The 16525-nt window shown below is 41.5% G+C and overlaps 1 protein-coding gene across 17 annotated transcripts in view; it reads left to right on the top strand.

The window, feature by feature from the left end:
* The window catches only part of DENND2B (DENN domain containing 2B), a 154271-nt gene that overhangs the window by 66354 nt on the left and 71392 nt on the right, over nucleotides 1-16525 (top strand). For all 17 annotated transcript variants that reach the window (XR_005953430.1, XM_041414971.1, XM_041414981.1 and 14 more), the window contains one exon: nucleotides 369-473. Coding sequence is in view for 16 of the 17 variants with exons in the window: in XM_041414971.1 (XP_041270905.1) it covers nucleotides 394-473 (80 nt within the window). In the remaining variant the exon portion in view is untranslated. The remainder of the gene's footprint in view (nucleotides 1-368; nucleotides 474-16525) is intronic.

Raw genomic sequence — 16525 nt, 5'->3', positions numbered from 1 at the left:
GTGTTTGCGAGTATCACACAGTGCTGTTGCTGGGATCTCTACATACCCCGGTGGATGGAAGAACCACACCAAACCTGTGATCTTTTGTCAAGTTGGTATCAAGCTCTGTTCATCAGACAGGCCAGCACCTGAAGCACACACCTACTTCTCATAAGTTATTTCCATTTATAGCACTGGGCTGTGATAAACTTGGCTGTGGATGTGCAACAGCAGCAGTAGAGGGTTTCGTTTTTCAGGATCATCACTACACTGATTGCATTTCATAGAATGAAAAGCAACCTGGACTTCTGCCTTTACACAGAATAGTAGTTCAAGGAGTTAATTGTCATTTGGGCTTGTTGAAGCTTAATTCACTTTTCTTCCCACAGATATCCACATTTCTAGAAAGCAGAAATGACCATGACTGCCAACAAGAACAGCAGTGTCAACAGCAGAGCTGGAGGGAGTAAAGTGCCCCAGGACACTCTTGATAGGTAAGTAGAGACCTGCAGGATTTGTAGATTTTGAGTAAAGTCTGTCTGTGTTTGGAACAAGATGTCTGTTCAAGGGTGAACAACCTCTATTCTGCCAGAAAGAGAGCTTTGCTGGGCTGAGGGAATTTTTTTGTAGGGAGTGGAGGAGACAAGGTGTGGAGAAAAGTTTCTTATTGAACAATTGCTGCTCACAGGCTGGTTGTGATGGGAGTGATTGCAAGGAAGGACCTGTGTGGAAGGTGCTGTATAGATCTCAGAAATTTTGGGCTGAATTCCTCAGCCATGTGATTGCATGCCAGCTTTCCTGCCCTTCCAATCGCCAGCTGAAGTTTTGTGGTGGTTTGTGTCCCATTTCCTCTGCTGCCTTCACAGACCATGGTCAGACCGTCTGCTGTTGTGGGTCAGGCAGTGGGTGGGAAAGGGCTGAATGTAAAGTACATGGCTCATCTCTGCTGCTTTGCTTATTTGTCCTTTCTGTACCATTAAAATAATTTGCAAAGTAGATTACCTTTGTAATTCAAAGCTAGAGGAAAAACTATACTTTTTAAAATGTGCAGTCAAAGAAAGATGCAGACAACCAGCATCCATTCTGTTTTTTTTATTAGGTGTATTATGCTGTGGTAGAGCTTAGCAGAGGTGGGCTCCATATCCTTGTACACTTGCCAGTTTGTGTGTTTGCCATCTCCTAGTACAAAATAGTAAAAACATAAAATAGTGAGGGCCAGGGTTGCTTAAGGAATTTCTGGAGCGATATTAATATACAGATATTAAAAACAGTTCCTTAATGATCTCTGGAGTTCTCAAGTTGTTTATTGTCCTTCCACCAGTGCAGACAGATTGGTGCTGGGAACTTGGGTCTAGACTTTGGCAAACTTTGGACAAGTCTTTTGTTTCGAAATCGTTTCCATTCTGAATAGCTTAGAAAGTACTGTGGGATACTAAGTTATTGGATAGTAACTGTCAAATAAACTGTCTTTCCTTATCATCATCATCTGTTTTGATTACAATTTGTCAGGAAGAAATTTTCTAAGTACAAGTAAGAGCCTGAAGCTACAGTCAATCTTTAAGGTGCATTTGCACAAGGGACGAGATGAATAGGTGGTCATGCACCACTTCTCCATCCATTATTTTGCCTTATGTAATCCTCACCTGTCTCTGAGAAATGCTGCAAGAGGATGTCATTTGAGTCAACCATGAGCATTCTTCCTTTGAGTCAGACTGTAAATCAGTATTGTAAGTGCTGGCATTGTAAAAGTTTAAAGCTTGCAAAATTTATTGTAAACATGTTCAAAGATTCACTTAAACTGAGCAGTCACTGTCTCTGTTTAGTGTGGGATTGGAATGGGCATTTGGAGACCTGCAAATGTACTTTAAAATGTGTGGTAGCAGAGTTTCAGTTAGTGCTGATACTGGCATAACACAGGTGCAGCAGTCTCCTGGTTGCTAAGATATATCTTTAAGAGCTATTTTCTTTTCAGTCTTAGTTTTGGTGGGGTTTATTGTTTCAAGATTGTTCAGTTGATGGTCTTAAGGGTATTTTCCAACCTTAATGATTCTGTGATGCTAAGATGCAAGGTGTGATTCAGGGATGTGGTGACATCAGCTTGTTCAACATTTTATGATTCCTTATAGGTCAGAAGCAAAGGTCAGTAAAGTCTCCAGAAGACTTTGTAGTTACTTTGGCTGTGATTCAGATCCCTTTAGATCATGCATTTAAATTTTAATAATAAAAATCCTCAGTGGAAAGAAGGTGCCTCCATGTAAACATCCATAGAGCTGCATGCTTTGCAAGCATTCAGATTCTTGCAGTAACTAAAATTCCCTTGGTCCTCACCAGAGTGGGAATTAATTGTCATGAATCACCAGAGCCATTTTTCCACCTGAGTTATTTGAATGGCACTTCAGGAAATGAAGAAAAGACAGAGAACAGAGCAAGGACATCATCTGGGTGGATAACTGTGAGTTTCACCTGAGAATCTGGTTGTGGGATTCATGGGTTTCTGCTGTGAGCATAGGAGGGGGAAAAGAATCTTGGATCTGCAGAAACGGAAGTGTTTTAAACAAAACCACTCTAATGCATTTCTTTTTGAAATTACCTGAAGTTTGTTCACCACTTGTTAAAAACTGAGATTTTTTTGTGTGTTAGGAGAGAAAACTTGACCGTACTCTGAATGGGAAAATTTTAGAATGATGACAAGGGTGGTTGAAGGTAGGAAACATTTTGACTACAAGACAAGAGACCAGATTTATTGTGACCCTTCATCCTAGAAGGGAAATGATTGAAGGGGAAGAGGAGTATCTGGAGGAAATGATATATAGAACAGAGATGATAAATAGGGAAAAAATACTTTTTCCATTTAAGAAGTAATACAAAGCCAATGAAACCAGAAGACAACAGGTCAAGAATCAGTTGAAAAGACGGCACTTGTCAGCAGCATGTTTTTAAACCATTAAACTTACTGTTATGTGTTGCTGCAATCAGATAAATCCATGGAAGAAAAATCTTCCAAAGCCTTTTAGTCACAGAAATAAAATCTCTGAGTCAACAGACTTAAGCTGGTTAAGTTGTGCTGCACGTTCTTATTCTCTTCTCCAGGCACCTGCTAACTCTCATGGTCAGTGACTGAATCTTGGACCAGGAATGCTATTTTGGTCCAAGCCAGAGGGAACATTCTGATGTTGTTTGGAACAGGAGTCAGTTACAGGAAGCAAATTGGAGAAATTGCAGAAGGATTGTTATGCTTACATAAAGGAGACTCTGGCTTTCAGTGAACTTCCAGGGTACAGCTTTAATCCTTCCTTGTGAGTCACTGAGGTGAATGCCAAGGAATGGAAGGATAGGAAAGCACCTTGTGTGTAGTTGGAAGTGACTTCTTAGCAATTCTAGCAGGAAGCAGCTCTGTGAAATCTTCTTAATCCTTTAGCAGGGGACAAAGGAGCCCATAGCATGATTGCAGCTAGTGCACAATCATGACCCTGTTGCATCAAATGAGTTTGATTGCACCATAGTTATGAGGATCAGGGTAACTCTGAGGAAACCTTAGGAGAACAGAAGTCACAGAAAGGCACAGTGGTGTTTGTAGCTCTCTCTCCTTACAATGTGGCTTGCTTTCCCTCAAAAAATGATTTAATATTTATCTGGAGTATTTGTTTTTTATCAGAAACTCTATTTGTTATTAGGTGTTTGTCTAAAACTTGTGTTTTCTCCAGTGTAAGCAAAGGTAAATGTAGAAATGGCACTACTGTCTTTGACTTAAAAATCACCTCTACACTGCACTGTATTAAAACAGGCCAATAGTTATGTCTATGAAGTCATGCTTTAGTTAGCAAAACACAGCTTTCAAACTTGTAGTATAACAGATACAAGGAGTAAAAAAAATCCTAAACAAAATATTTATATATTAATATATCATTATATCTTAAAATTGCAGCTCAGTGCGAGATGCAACAAGGACCGATCCAGAGGTGAAAAATATTTCGAGCTGTGTGGCTACATAACGTCTGTAAATAATTCTGAATGTCTGCCTCTGGCTAACATGCCATCTCTTAACTCTGCAACTCAAGGCATTTTATACACTTGAGCCTTCTCAAATGCTGCTGTAACTGAAGTACAGGAAGGGTTTGTTTTTCAAGGACCCCAATGATTTAGTTTTGTATCTGAGTTTGTCTGAGGCATAAATAACATCAGATACTGGAGATACATACTTCTTTCAGTGTATTTGTAAGTGGCAGAATTTTTCTTTGCCTGTAAAATTTTCTGTGGTGCAAGGTGTGCCTTATATATGGGTCCCAACTTGGAGAAGAGAAGAGGGCTTTGGAAAGCTCAAAAACAATTACAGTGAACAAAAATTATGTTTGCAGCAGGTAAATGTTTTACTAGCTTGATGACTTTGGTAGAATATATAGAGGGACTGCCATGATGAGCTAGAATAAACATCTTTCAAATTTAGTGTCTCTGAGTTTGATTTGGGAAGATAGACAAGGCAGAAACCAAGCCTGGTTCCCATTGTGGAAAAGGACTGTGTCTTAGGAAAATTGTTTTCAGAGGCTATGTGTCCAAAGAAAGCTGTGCCACTGGGATCACAGGTGTTTTGTCACAGTCTGGATTTTGTGATGTGGATTGTTGTCTTTCCACCCAATCTCCACAGGAAAGGTGCTGTCCTCACCAGAGGATGTTGATGGAGGATGTTCTCCAGCTGAGCAATCATGATTTATTGGCACAATAAACTGGGGGTGCTGGTGTCAGGGGGTGCTATAGCAAGACACCAGAGATTTGTGCAAAAAAAGGATTACATCTGCAATTTGCCAAGTTACAAGATGTCTATTCAAATAAGGCTCAAAAAACGTCCTTCTAAATACTTTTAGTGGAATCTTTGAACCAAATACTCTTAGTTAAAATTGAAATCTTATATCATGAGTTGGATCTTTTTTCTTGCTTGGGAAGAACTGAGCTGAGTACCCACAAACCTCTAAATATAGGCTTTGGTTTTTATCTCCCAGCAGCATGTGAGGACATTTCTGCTGTCACTGACAGTTTGTCACCCCCATTAGCCTAATCTGCTGAGATATGTTTGCACTGGCCTTGTGGCTCAGAACTTTTTATTTCTCCAGAATTCAAGTTAATAGGACAGAAATTTAATTGGTGCAACCACCTTACCTCCAGTGAAGGCAATAGAGAAGCACCACAGAGTCTGGACTAATATAACTAGAGACACCCCAGGAATGTTTCAGGTGGATTGCTTATAATTCTGTAAGTATCAAATAAAAGAATGACTCACATTTCTTGACAAAGAAACCAAGGTTACTTTGCTAGGTTAATTTATAGGTTACTAGAAATATTGTTTTGGGTTGGTTTCCTGTCTTCATCATGTTCACAGGTCCACGCTTGGCTGTTTCACGTGCACTGCAAGGTCCTGTGTCTTATTACTGCATTTCTCTCAAGGCAGAAACCATCTTAGAATAGTCTTAGAAACTCAGAAGACTTCTGGAAAAATCTTAGTTGAAGGAAGACTTTGTGCCTGTGCTTCAACCCTGAAAACCTGAGATGTATGATCACTTCCAAAATCAGTCATGCTCAAGCCAAGCTCATTCAGTTTTATATCAAATGTATTTATTTATTTTGAAGTGAAATTAATTCTTGGTCCACATTATGAAATCCAACTAAAATACTTTGTTTCCCTTGAAAGGATTATGTGGTTATGGGCTGGGCAGAAGTCTAGAAATATTTTGCCTTAGGAATTGACACCTCCAGAATTCTTAAATAAAAGAATGTGTAGATACATCCAGTGATGGAGTTGAGTAGTGCTCTGCTGTCAGTGCCAGAGTAGGGCTGGCAGTTTTTTTTGCTCTACTCGTCCTTAGAGTGCTTTATTCTGTTCCCTTTCTACAGTAATTTTTTCATTTCTAAGATAATCTCATGTCTTGAGGAAAACTCATCTGTTTAGGGAGAGGAGTCCTCTTCAGAGAGGTGGTGTCTGTGCAGGACTTGTCTCATTTACAGACATCCCTTCATGGATGCAAATGTAGGGCCTTTTGTTTGTGTTATCAGGTGAGTAACAATATGCCTTTAATTCTTATTCATTCAATCCTTCTGCTTCTCCTAATATAATAAAGCAAATTAACCAGTGCTCCTCAGCTCTGTGTTGAACTGTAGGCACTGCCCAGATTTGTCAGGTCATTCATGCAGACATGATCCACTCTGCCTGCACTGACAATGAATTATCCTGTGACTAATGCAGAAGAGCTCTGTTCACGTCCAGGGTGGATGACTCCAGGGGCAGAAAGGGGAAGACAACACTGAACAACTCCCTCACCATTAGTTACAGAGCCTTTGCAGGGAGATAGCTCTGCATCCACCACAGTGGAGCCCTGGTCCTACTGTAAAAAAAAAAAAAATCAGTAAGATAAACAAAATTTAATTAATTGCATTCAGGCATTTCACATGAATATAAATTTAAAGATTAATCTCGTATGCCGTCTTCTGAAAAAAAAAAAAAAAAAAACAGTAAGATAAACAAAATTTAATTGCATTCAGGCATTTCACGTGAATATAAATTTAAAGATTATGAGGTTTTTTTTTTTTTTTTTTAACATATCCTGAGTTTTCTGATTGGAGAGCATTGTGAAGAATGCAATAACTTGCTAATCAACAGATGCATCTTCAGCTCTCTGTGTTGCTCTAAAGCAATGAAGTTTTCATCTTCTTTGAAATTCTAGTGCATGCGATTTTTCCACTAATTTTTGTGTGATTTGCCATTGTCTTAGCACATTTATGATAAAGTATTTTCTCATCTCTTACTCCTTCCTTGCTTAGGATGTAGAAGCATTGCTGTGAGTGATAGAAAAGCTGCTTGTTTCCCTTGTGGATGGCTGTATTTCAATTACAGGTGAAAGGCTGCATTTTAATTAAAGGTGAAACGTGTTCTCTGCCTGGGCTTACACTTAGTACACAGGAACAGGGAAGCAGCAGGTCTTGAAGTGGTTGCTGGCTGTTTACAACTTTTGACATTTCTGCATGGTTTGGAAGGTTAGTGGATACTGTTTTGTGCATATTTGGGCATGCAAGTTTTATTTGAGGGCTCTGAGGAGGAAGGAGTGAGAGCAGCTTGAAAAGGAGAGTCACTTATGTATGCCTAAAGCAGGAAGCCAAGGTTTTTTTTAATTTTTATTTTAAAATAAAACATTCTGTTGCCCCATTAGTTGTGGGGTGGCCTGGGCTAAAACATCTCCCAGTTTTTCCAGCCAGAGCAGCCTTCAGGGGCTTTGTTAGAGCAAGAGGCCAGTGGTGTGAGTTAAGCTCACATGGTTTCAGCATGTCCCAGCCTCTCTCTACTGCCTGGACTGGGACCTCTCCCTCTGCTGTGGGAGATCTCCTGGCAGCTGAGCAGGGCTCAAGGCAATGAGGACTCCACACTGAACTGCTGAGATGGATTTTCCTGCCAAAAGTATTTGCCTACTGCTCAGAAGTACTAGTGAGAACACTTATGAGCTCTTTATGAACTTGTGAGAAAGAAAAACAACAAATCCCCTGTAGAAAATGTTTGTTACTTCAGAAGAGAACCAAGTTTTAATATTTTGACAGTGAGCTCAAGAACAGGAAGAATAGTGATTTAATAAAATTCTAAGACTAAGCAATATGCTCAGTTATTGGAGCTGTCATGAAACGCAGCTTTTTAAATTTTGTTTAAACCACTGAGATTTAGAAAACCATACCGATAAACTTCAGACACAAAATGAAGAACTGATATGAAATCTATTAGTAAATATTGTACCCTTTCCTTTCCAAGCAGAAATAGACTGAACCATACAGCCGACAAATTTTCAGCAGCTCAGTTCCCAGCAGCGCAGAGTTTCCTTTGGTTCAGAAGGGAATAAGAGCTGTTCTTCACCCTGTAAGACTGGAGGTGCATTTGGGACATGAAGCTCTGGCAGCTCAGCCCTGAATTGGGCCATGAGAGGTGGGAGGGCACCTTCTGCCATCAGGAACAGAAACATTTGCAGTGGGAAGGAGTCACAGTGCTGGTTCAGATGACCCTGAAGCTGGGAAGGGTTTGAACACAGGCTCTGAGTGTCCTGCTGCCGTTATCTGTGCGAGCGGCCGCTGTGCCATGCTGATTTCCCATGGTCCGGGCCGCGATGTTCCTCTCCCTCACCCTGATGGGCACTGACCCCGGCCTGGCAGGGCTGAGCCATGCTGAAACCTGTGCCAGGCACCTCAGCAGGGCTGCAGAAACACTGCAATGAGCACAGTGCTCTACAGACACGAGAGGAGTGTTTGTGAGATGAGGTGACAGCTGCTAGTTAGATCAAGAGATAGAATTGGAGAAGTGGACCCACTTCTGGATGCATCCTTTGGGCTTCCTCAAACAGTTGATGGTGGGGAATTTTACTATTCCATTTCTATTGCTGACTGGCTTGTTTCACTTTAATTTTAAAAGTCCATTCAGGAAGAATGCACTTGTCAGTCAAACAAATCACTTTTTCTTAGCTGGAAATTTTATCAATATCTCCCTCCCATTTGCAAAGGGTTCCTAAGAAAACACCCCAATCAACCCTAAAATTTTGATTGGATTTTGCTACATAAAGCTTCAGATCAAGTTGACTTTATTATTACTTAGAGGCTACAGGAATGTAGTGAATTCCTTCCCATTGTAATTTAATTCTCATGATGCTTGGAATGCTTTGTTTTTATATGAAGAAAATCATACCTTATCATTAAAATTACCTTTTCTATTGAGGTTTATATTTGCCAAAACTACTGGAAAGTAAAAAATTAGAAAGAGAAACAAACAAGTCTTTAAAAAACAGAGTTCTAGATGAGAGGTTACACTAAAGAGACCTTTTTAATGCAACTGTTGCAGTATGAAGATTACTTAGACTAACACTGCAATCCTTATTTGTCTAATCACTATATTTACAATAAAGTACTCAGGGGTACTAAGATCTGAAATAAACTTAGATATTTTTACGGGAAATTATTACAAGAGTTTGATTTTGGAAATGTTTCTGATAACTTTCTAGTGCTTTTACTGCACTGAACTGTAGTGAATAGAAGCAATGAGGAAGACGCATGTTAAAACAGCCACAGGAGTCCCCACCTGTGCAGAGAATCAGAGCAAGTTTTATGTCAATTTGTTTTTTGGGTGGTGATAAGAAGTGAGACTTAAGTCCCCAGGGAGTAGGGCATAGTAGTCATGTGCATAACATTTTTACATCATAATGCCAATATTTCAGTTTTTCTGGAATGAAACTCTGTTGCTTTCTGGACCAGGGAGATGCTGACAATCTCACTGAAAAGACCATCAAAGATGCAAGTGATGAGCATTGCGAATGATTTTTCATGTTCTGTGAATATCTGCCCATTTAGGAGATGTCTAAGACACTCATCTCTTGACACTTGAGCTCTTGAAAAGCCACCAATGTGGGAGAACAATTTCTGTTCTATACCCTAATCAGTCTGGATTCAAATCAGTGGCTTAGAAATGAAAAGGTCTGTGTTGTCTTATCAGTTTCCTGCACTGTTTGGTTATCCTAAAAAGATATTTTCCACTTGTGCAGAACACAACATTAAAAGAAGACATAGCAGAATTTTTGGAGATGGAATTTGAAAGGAAGATCTGAATGTAATAAGACAGATAAAATATGTTTTTCCCCTGACTGGAAAAAAAACCCCAACCCATTTGCCTGGGAAAACAAAGCGAGAAGTACACAGACACAGCACCCTCACAGGCTTCATCCTCTAAATAACATAGTCACTATTCACCAGGCAGTATTGTGTGATGAAACTGGGAATTAGTGCTTGAGTCAGTCTCCATACCGAGAATCACCTTCAGTCTTCACACTTGAGGAATGAACATTGACAGCAAATGGTCTTCAAAAGCAAATAAACTCTAAGCATATTTTTTTTCATGCAGGAAAACAGGCTAAAAGCAAAATAAACTATAAGCATTTTTCTTCAAGCAGGAAAACAGGGGCTAATGGAAATACACAGGAGCATCCATATTATTAAAATACATATCTGCAAAAATGCCCATAGCTCCTGGGAGACTTTTTTGAATTGTGACTTTTGTGACAATTCCCATCATGCACTCTGAAGTTACTTCCATTCTGGCCAGGTCCTGTGTATAGAACTGGCAGTGTGTCACAAGGGAATGTGTCACGTTCCTGTGGCATCAGAGAACCCTGGAGCTGTTGAGCAGCAGGCATCTGGAAGGATGGGTTTCAGTGCTGAAAGCATGACTAAATACAACCATTGTAACATGTATGATGTTCCTAATGACTAAACAACACCTAAAAAATTGATTTATTAAGCCAATCCATCAATTTCTATTGTAGTCAACGGGAGTGTTAGTTCCTGTAAGAGCCTGCCTGCTTTTTTTTAGAGCTTAAATATCCAGTTTGTTATTAACCAGATATGGACGCTCTGTACAAAATTTTCATATGTTGCTCCTGAAGCTCTTTGTTAAGACACTATTTTTATAAAGGAAATACTTTATGATTATCATAATAATGATGAGCTTTATTGCCAATATGTGTTAGTATTTTATTGTGGGGGAGCTGTGGGAAATTGCTGAAGTAAATGAGAAGTATTAATTTGTTTTCCTCTCTCCTTAGTTATAGAAAGTGTTGGGTCTTTAAAACGGGGTCACTTCAACATAGGTGATCCACAATACTGTGGCTGTAGAGCAAGTATGTTTTTGACAAACTATTAACAGCAGCTAATAGATGGCAATGGTATTTTTCATTTTGAATTCCTAGGATAAGCCCATCATGCATCACATTTTCTTAAAAGCAAGCTTTTTCCAGGTAACAACATAACTATTTAGCTATAAAAGCAGAATTCATTGCAGTGGCAGTAGCACAGAAAAGCTTTGTGGTTTGAATTCTGCTAGTTAGAAGCTCAGAAGGTCCTTTTAACAGCTAATGCTGGCAGGCAGGTGGGCTGCTGGTACAGGGGACTTCAGTGCTGGGATGGGCAGTGATGGTGACACTCAGGTGTGGGCAGTGTTGGTTAATCCTCCTGTTGCCACAGCGTGGATGTCTCCAGCTGACTCACCTGTTTTATTCTGCAGTGGGACACTCACCCTGACTCACCCTGGCAGCTGGGGCCAGAAGAGGAGCTGTCAGCCCAGATAACCTAACAAATACCCAGTGATGAGACTGCTCCCACACCAGACTGCTGCCCCCTCCATTTGTGCGGGGGTGGGAAGTCACTTTATGTCAACACAGGCAGAGGGGAGATGGCAGAGAGCCTGTGGCCATTTGTTGGCAAGGACCTGAAAGTGTTTGAATGTGGATTTTTAACCTCTCCCTTTCCTGTCAAACAGTAGTGTCACCCATGTGGGCTTCAAGATAGGGGCTGAGCCTGGCAGGCTTGCTGTGTCTGTGTGTGGTTTGGTCCCTGACACTGCTTTTTCTTTAGCATCAGGAAGCTGGATTGCCTCACTTTAGAGCTTCAGGAATGAATTGCAAACTGTTGCTTCCTGTAACTTTAAAATAAAAACTCAATTTTTGTGGGCTACCAAGAGCAAACTTCTGGCTTGCCAGATTTCCCACACACCGGTGCCTTCAAAGCCAACACGTGAGACTGCAGAGAGAGGCTTTGCTCCTGTTTTGTTAAACATTAACAGCAGTTTCCTCCCCTTAAGCACACAAAGGGACAGAGGTTTGACAAACCCTCTCAGTGTGTCATTTGCTGCTTGACAAGTGAAGCAGGCAGCATTCAGAGGCTATGGCAAAGCATGGACTGAGAATTCCCGCATCTCCATTCTGCATCTTTCCAGGAGGGAAGAGCTTCTGAGTAAGTCTGGGTGAAGTGATGGCAGTGGCGGGCAGCTGTGTGCTTGCCAGAGGCACGAGATGGGGAAACAACACAGCAGAAGGGAAGAGCATGAAGTGCCACAGCACTGAATCCCTTAGTGGCCTTTCCCACAACCAGTTTTGCAGGAGGTGAACTGTGTGAACAGGCAGGAACTCAACACCAACCTTCTCCTTGCTGGAAGTAGCTATAGCAGTAGCTTTAATCTCCAGAGTTTGCAGTTCTGGTGTAGAAGCGACTGTGGGACTAAAACTTATTTTTAGAGCCCTTCTCTTCCCTTCGTCCCTCTACCTCTCTTGTTCTCCGGCAGAACCTCATCTCTCTAAGGCTAAATGACTGTTTGTCTATTTGATGAGATTCCTTTTTATCCCCTTTAATTCTTAAAGGTGGTTTATAAGTTATGCAGTGGTGTACATACCCATGCTAAGCTGAACTTGTTTTTATTGTATAGAAAGATTTTTATTGTATTAGAGAGAGACCTAGTTATTTATATTTAGGCTGAATATGCCTTACACTGACTGTACTTTTCTAAATGCTGAGGTAAAGCATTAAATGAGGTACTGCTGGCACATTTTGTGTGTTGTGTTGGTTTTGATGCCTGGTTTCAGGTTTTGGGCTTTTGTGGCATCTTTTTTTTTTTTTTTTTTTAGTATATTTTCTGTGAAATGTGCTTTCTTGGCTATGAGACAACTTGCTTTTTTTTGCCATTAAATAAAGAGCATAAATCACAGGCTTGTGCTTTTCAGGAGAAAAAAAAAAAAAATCAGTATTGAGAGTCCAACTCTGTGAGGTTCTGAGGAATGCAATTTAGGGTCAGAATCTGGATTTGAATTTGCTGCTTCAAATATTCATTATCTGAGACCCCATGGGTTACTGGAATGAGTTTGTTGTTTCTGTTGTAGCCTGTAGGGAGCAAATACTTTCAGAGCTGATGAGCTTATAGATGTTGCCTGTTGATTTTTCTTGCTGCTTTATACACAGATGTTTGTATTGCCTCAGTTGCACCACAGCATTTTTATTTTCTGGTTGCTTAGCCTGGTGCCACCTATGTGGCTTCCTGTAGGGACAAGAAACTTAGTTTAGTCCTGGAAGGAAAGGATGTGTGACAGGAGAAATGTCTTCTTGCTTTTAGTTGCTCTAACTTAAGGTTTAGTTGCCCTAAACTGAGCAAAACTTTCAGTTTACAGGGCAGCATTTCTGTTGCAGGGCAGTGGCCACAAAATATTTTCATCATTAGGGTTATACTGCATCATAAGAAGTAAAAAGTGAAGTGAAATGTTAATACATATTGGCCAGCTCCCTAGAGAGCCTAGTGTAAAACTAAATCCACAGTTTTATAAGAAGCCAAGGTCTTGTGAGAATCAACAGCTTATAAAGGTTATACAAATCCCCCAACTATTACTCTGATTCCAAATTTAGGCTTCAGATCCCACAGCTCTTGTAGGTGTGGTGCTGAAATCTGGTCTGGGAGGCTCATTTCAGCTGAATGAGTAATGGACACGTTTAAGTTACCCTTGATCACAGTGAACAAAGTCGTGGGGAGTGTCTTTCCTGGCCTAACTCTGCTCCTGTTGACAGTTATGGGCAGCAAAAGGCAGAGAGAAGCCAATGTCTGAATCTTTTGGAAAGTTTCCTTTAGATCATGTTTCTGAATGTTGGTGTGCACAGTGCTCCAGCACTGGCTGATTGTTCATTTGTTAATATGCAGTGAAATGGAATTAGGGCCAGATGTAGCCCTCAGTCCAGTTAAATTTGACCTTGTCTGGACTCTTAGGTAAATAAGTATGATAGCAACAAGTATGGAAAAATCACAGTTTCGCTTTTTTCTTTTGCCTTTTTTCCCCTTTTTTTCTTATTTTCTTTTTTCTTTTTTTTTTTAAGTTTATGTGTATATGCCAACAGATTGGAGAATAAATAGATCAAAGAGTTCTTCAAAGCTCTGTTCAACTAAGGAAAACCCCCAACAACTTTTGGCTGGCCAATTTTTTCATATGATGCTCAGTTGTGGGTATGCCCAACACATTTCCTCATTTTCCTGGCTTCTTTAGCTAAAAGTAGAGTGAAGCACACTGCAACAGTCAGATGTAGTAACCTAATTTAATTTTCAGTGCAAATGTTATTTAGACATTTAAACATATTTCAACTGAAACTTTGTTTTTCACAAGTGTGCATTTGCACCAGATCAATGCCTTAAATCTTCGTGCACTAACTTTTGCATCAGTTTGGATCTGTAGCAACTTCCCCTTAGCAACACTTGATTTGTGCTAACGTGAGCCAGAAGAAAATCAAACCCTGGTTAATAGATTTTTAAAGGAAGTGAATGAAAAGAAATTCCCTCATAAATTCAAGTCAAGTATATAACTTCTTAATCTGTACAAAGCCATTGTACTGGCCAAGGCCGAGCCCATCAGCGACGATGGCAGCGCCTCCAGGATGACGTATTTAAGAAGTGAAAAAAGTTACTGTGCAGGAGCTATTGCAGCCAAAGAGGAGAGGAGTGAGAGTATGTGAAAGGAACAGCCCTGCATGCACCAAGGTCAGTGCAGAAGGAGGGGGAGGAGGTGTTCCAGGCACTGGAGCTGAGATTCCCCTGCAGCCCATGGTGAGGCAGCTGTGCTCCTGCAGCCCATGGAAGACCACGGGGATGCAGAGATCCACCTGCAGCCAGTGGAGGAGCCCATGCCAGAGCAGGTGGATGCCTGAAGGAGGCTGTGACCCCATGGGAAGCCTGTGCTGGAGCAGGTTCCTGGCAGGACCTGTGGACCCGTGGAAAGAGGAACCCACTCTGGAGAAGGATTGCTGGCAGGACCTGTGATCTTGGGGTGGAACACACTGGATCAGCCTCTTGCTGAAGGACTGCACCCTGTGGAAGGGACTCACCCAGAGCAGTTAATGAAGAGCTACAGCCATGGCAAGGACCCACCCTGGAGAAGTTTCTGGAGATCTGTCTCCCGTGGGAGACACCACATGCCGGAGAGAAGGAAGACTGTAACTGTCTCCCATGGGAGAGACCCCACGCCAGAGCAGGGGAGAAGTGTGACTGTCTCCGTTGGGAGCAACCCTATTCCAGAACAGGGGAAAAATGTTCCTGTCTCCAGTGGGAGAAATCCCATTCCAGAGCAGGGGAAAAATGTTCCTGTCTCCAGTGGGAGCAATCCCATTCTGCAGCAGGGGAAAAATGCTCCTGTCTGCATTAGGAGCAACCCCATTCCAGAGCAGGGGAAACATGTGCCTCTCTCCTGTGGGAGAAACCCTATTCCAGAGCAAGGGAAAAATGTTCCTGTCTTCATTGGGAGCTACCCCATTCCAGAGCAAGGGAAAAATGCTCCTGTCTCCAGTGGGAGCAACCCTATTCTGCAGCAGGGAAAAAATGTGCCTGTCTCCAGTGGGAGAAATGCCATTCCAGAGCAAGGGAAGAGTGTAACTCTCTCCATTGGGGGCGACCCCATGTCAGAACAAGGGAAGATTATAACTGTCTCCAGTGGGAGTGACCTCAGTCCGGAGCAAGGGAAGAGTGCAGTAAGTGTCTCCAGTGAGAGTGATCCCATTCTGGAGCAGGGGAAAGGTGTGACTATCTCCAGTGGGATTGACCCCATTCTGGTGCAGGGAGAGAGTGTGAATGTGTCCAGTGGGAGAGACCCCATGGCTGAACACGGGAAGAATGTAATAACTGTCTCCAGTGGAAGTGATCCCATTCCAGAACAGGGCAAGAGTGTGACTGACTCCAGTGGGATCGACCCCATTCCAGAGCAAGGGAAGAGTGTAACAACTGTCTCCAGTGAGAGTGACCCCACTCCAGAGCAGGGGAAGAGTGTGAAGAGTCCTCTCCACAAGGAAGAAGGAGCAGCACAAATGCCGTGTGAGGAGCCCACCACAGCTCCCGTTCCCCGTGGCGCTGAGCTGCTGCGGGAAAAGAGGTAGAGAAAATCAGGAGTAAAGTTGAGCTCAGGAAGAAAAGAGAGGGGTGGGAGAAAGGTGTTTTAAAGATTTGGGTGTATTTCTCATGATGATACTCAGATTTGATTGATAATTGATAATTTTTCCCCAAATGGTGTGATGGTAATTGGTAAGGAATATCTTCCTGTCCTTATCTCAACCCATGAGCTTTTTGTTATATTTTCTGTCCTCTGTCCAGCTCAGGAGAGGGAGTGACAGAGCAGCTTTGGTGGGCACCTGGCACCCAGCCACATTTATGCACACTGGCATGTGTACCAAGGGTCATGTTTGTCATAATAGCTGGAATGTATTTTGCATTCCATAAGGTCAGAGCGACTGAAGAAAATTATGATAAGAGAGGCCAGGGGTATAAACTTTGAAATCTTTCCTCCTTCAGATACAGGATGCAACCTTTGCAGATGAGACACGTTGTATACTCAATTAATAGGTTTCCGTTTCTTCCTTGCTTTGGCATCTCTATGAGTCATCCTTTATTTATCAACTACTCCCTGGCCTTTCTGCTGCTCCAGGTGCCAAAAAAAAAAAAAATATAAAAATACTGCATCTGATTTATTTCTTTCAGTTGTTTATATAAAAGAGAAATATTGTGTATGTGTGAGAGATATTACTATGCTCCTGTCCAGAGTCTGTTATGAATGTTGGGCTACTTAGAAAATAAAAAAATGTAACTTTTCGTAGGAAAACTGTTTTGCCTATCCTCAAAGGTTGCAATGTGTATGTGTGAGTGACAGACGAGTTTAGAGGTGCAATTGTATAACTCAGTGACTGGAAAGTTCAC

This window comes from Onychostruthus taczanowskii, unplaced genomic scaffold (assembly GCF_017590055.1).
Source record: "Onychostruthus taczanowskii isolate IOZ18803 unplaced genomic scaffold, ASM1759005v1 scaffold49, whole genome shotgun sequence".
NCBI classification, from domain to species: domain Eukaryota; kingdom Metazoa; phylum Chordata; class Aves; order Passeriformes; family Passeridae; genus Onychostruthus; species Onychostruthus taczanowskii.
This window is presented reverse-complemented; position numbering and strand designations above follow the sequence as displayed.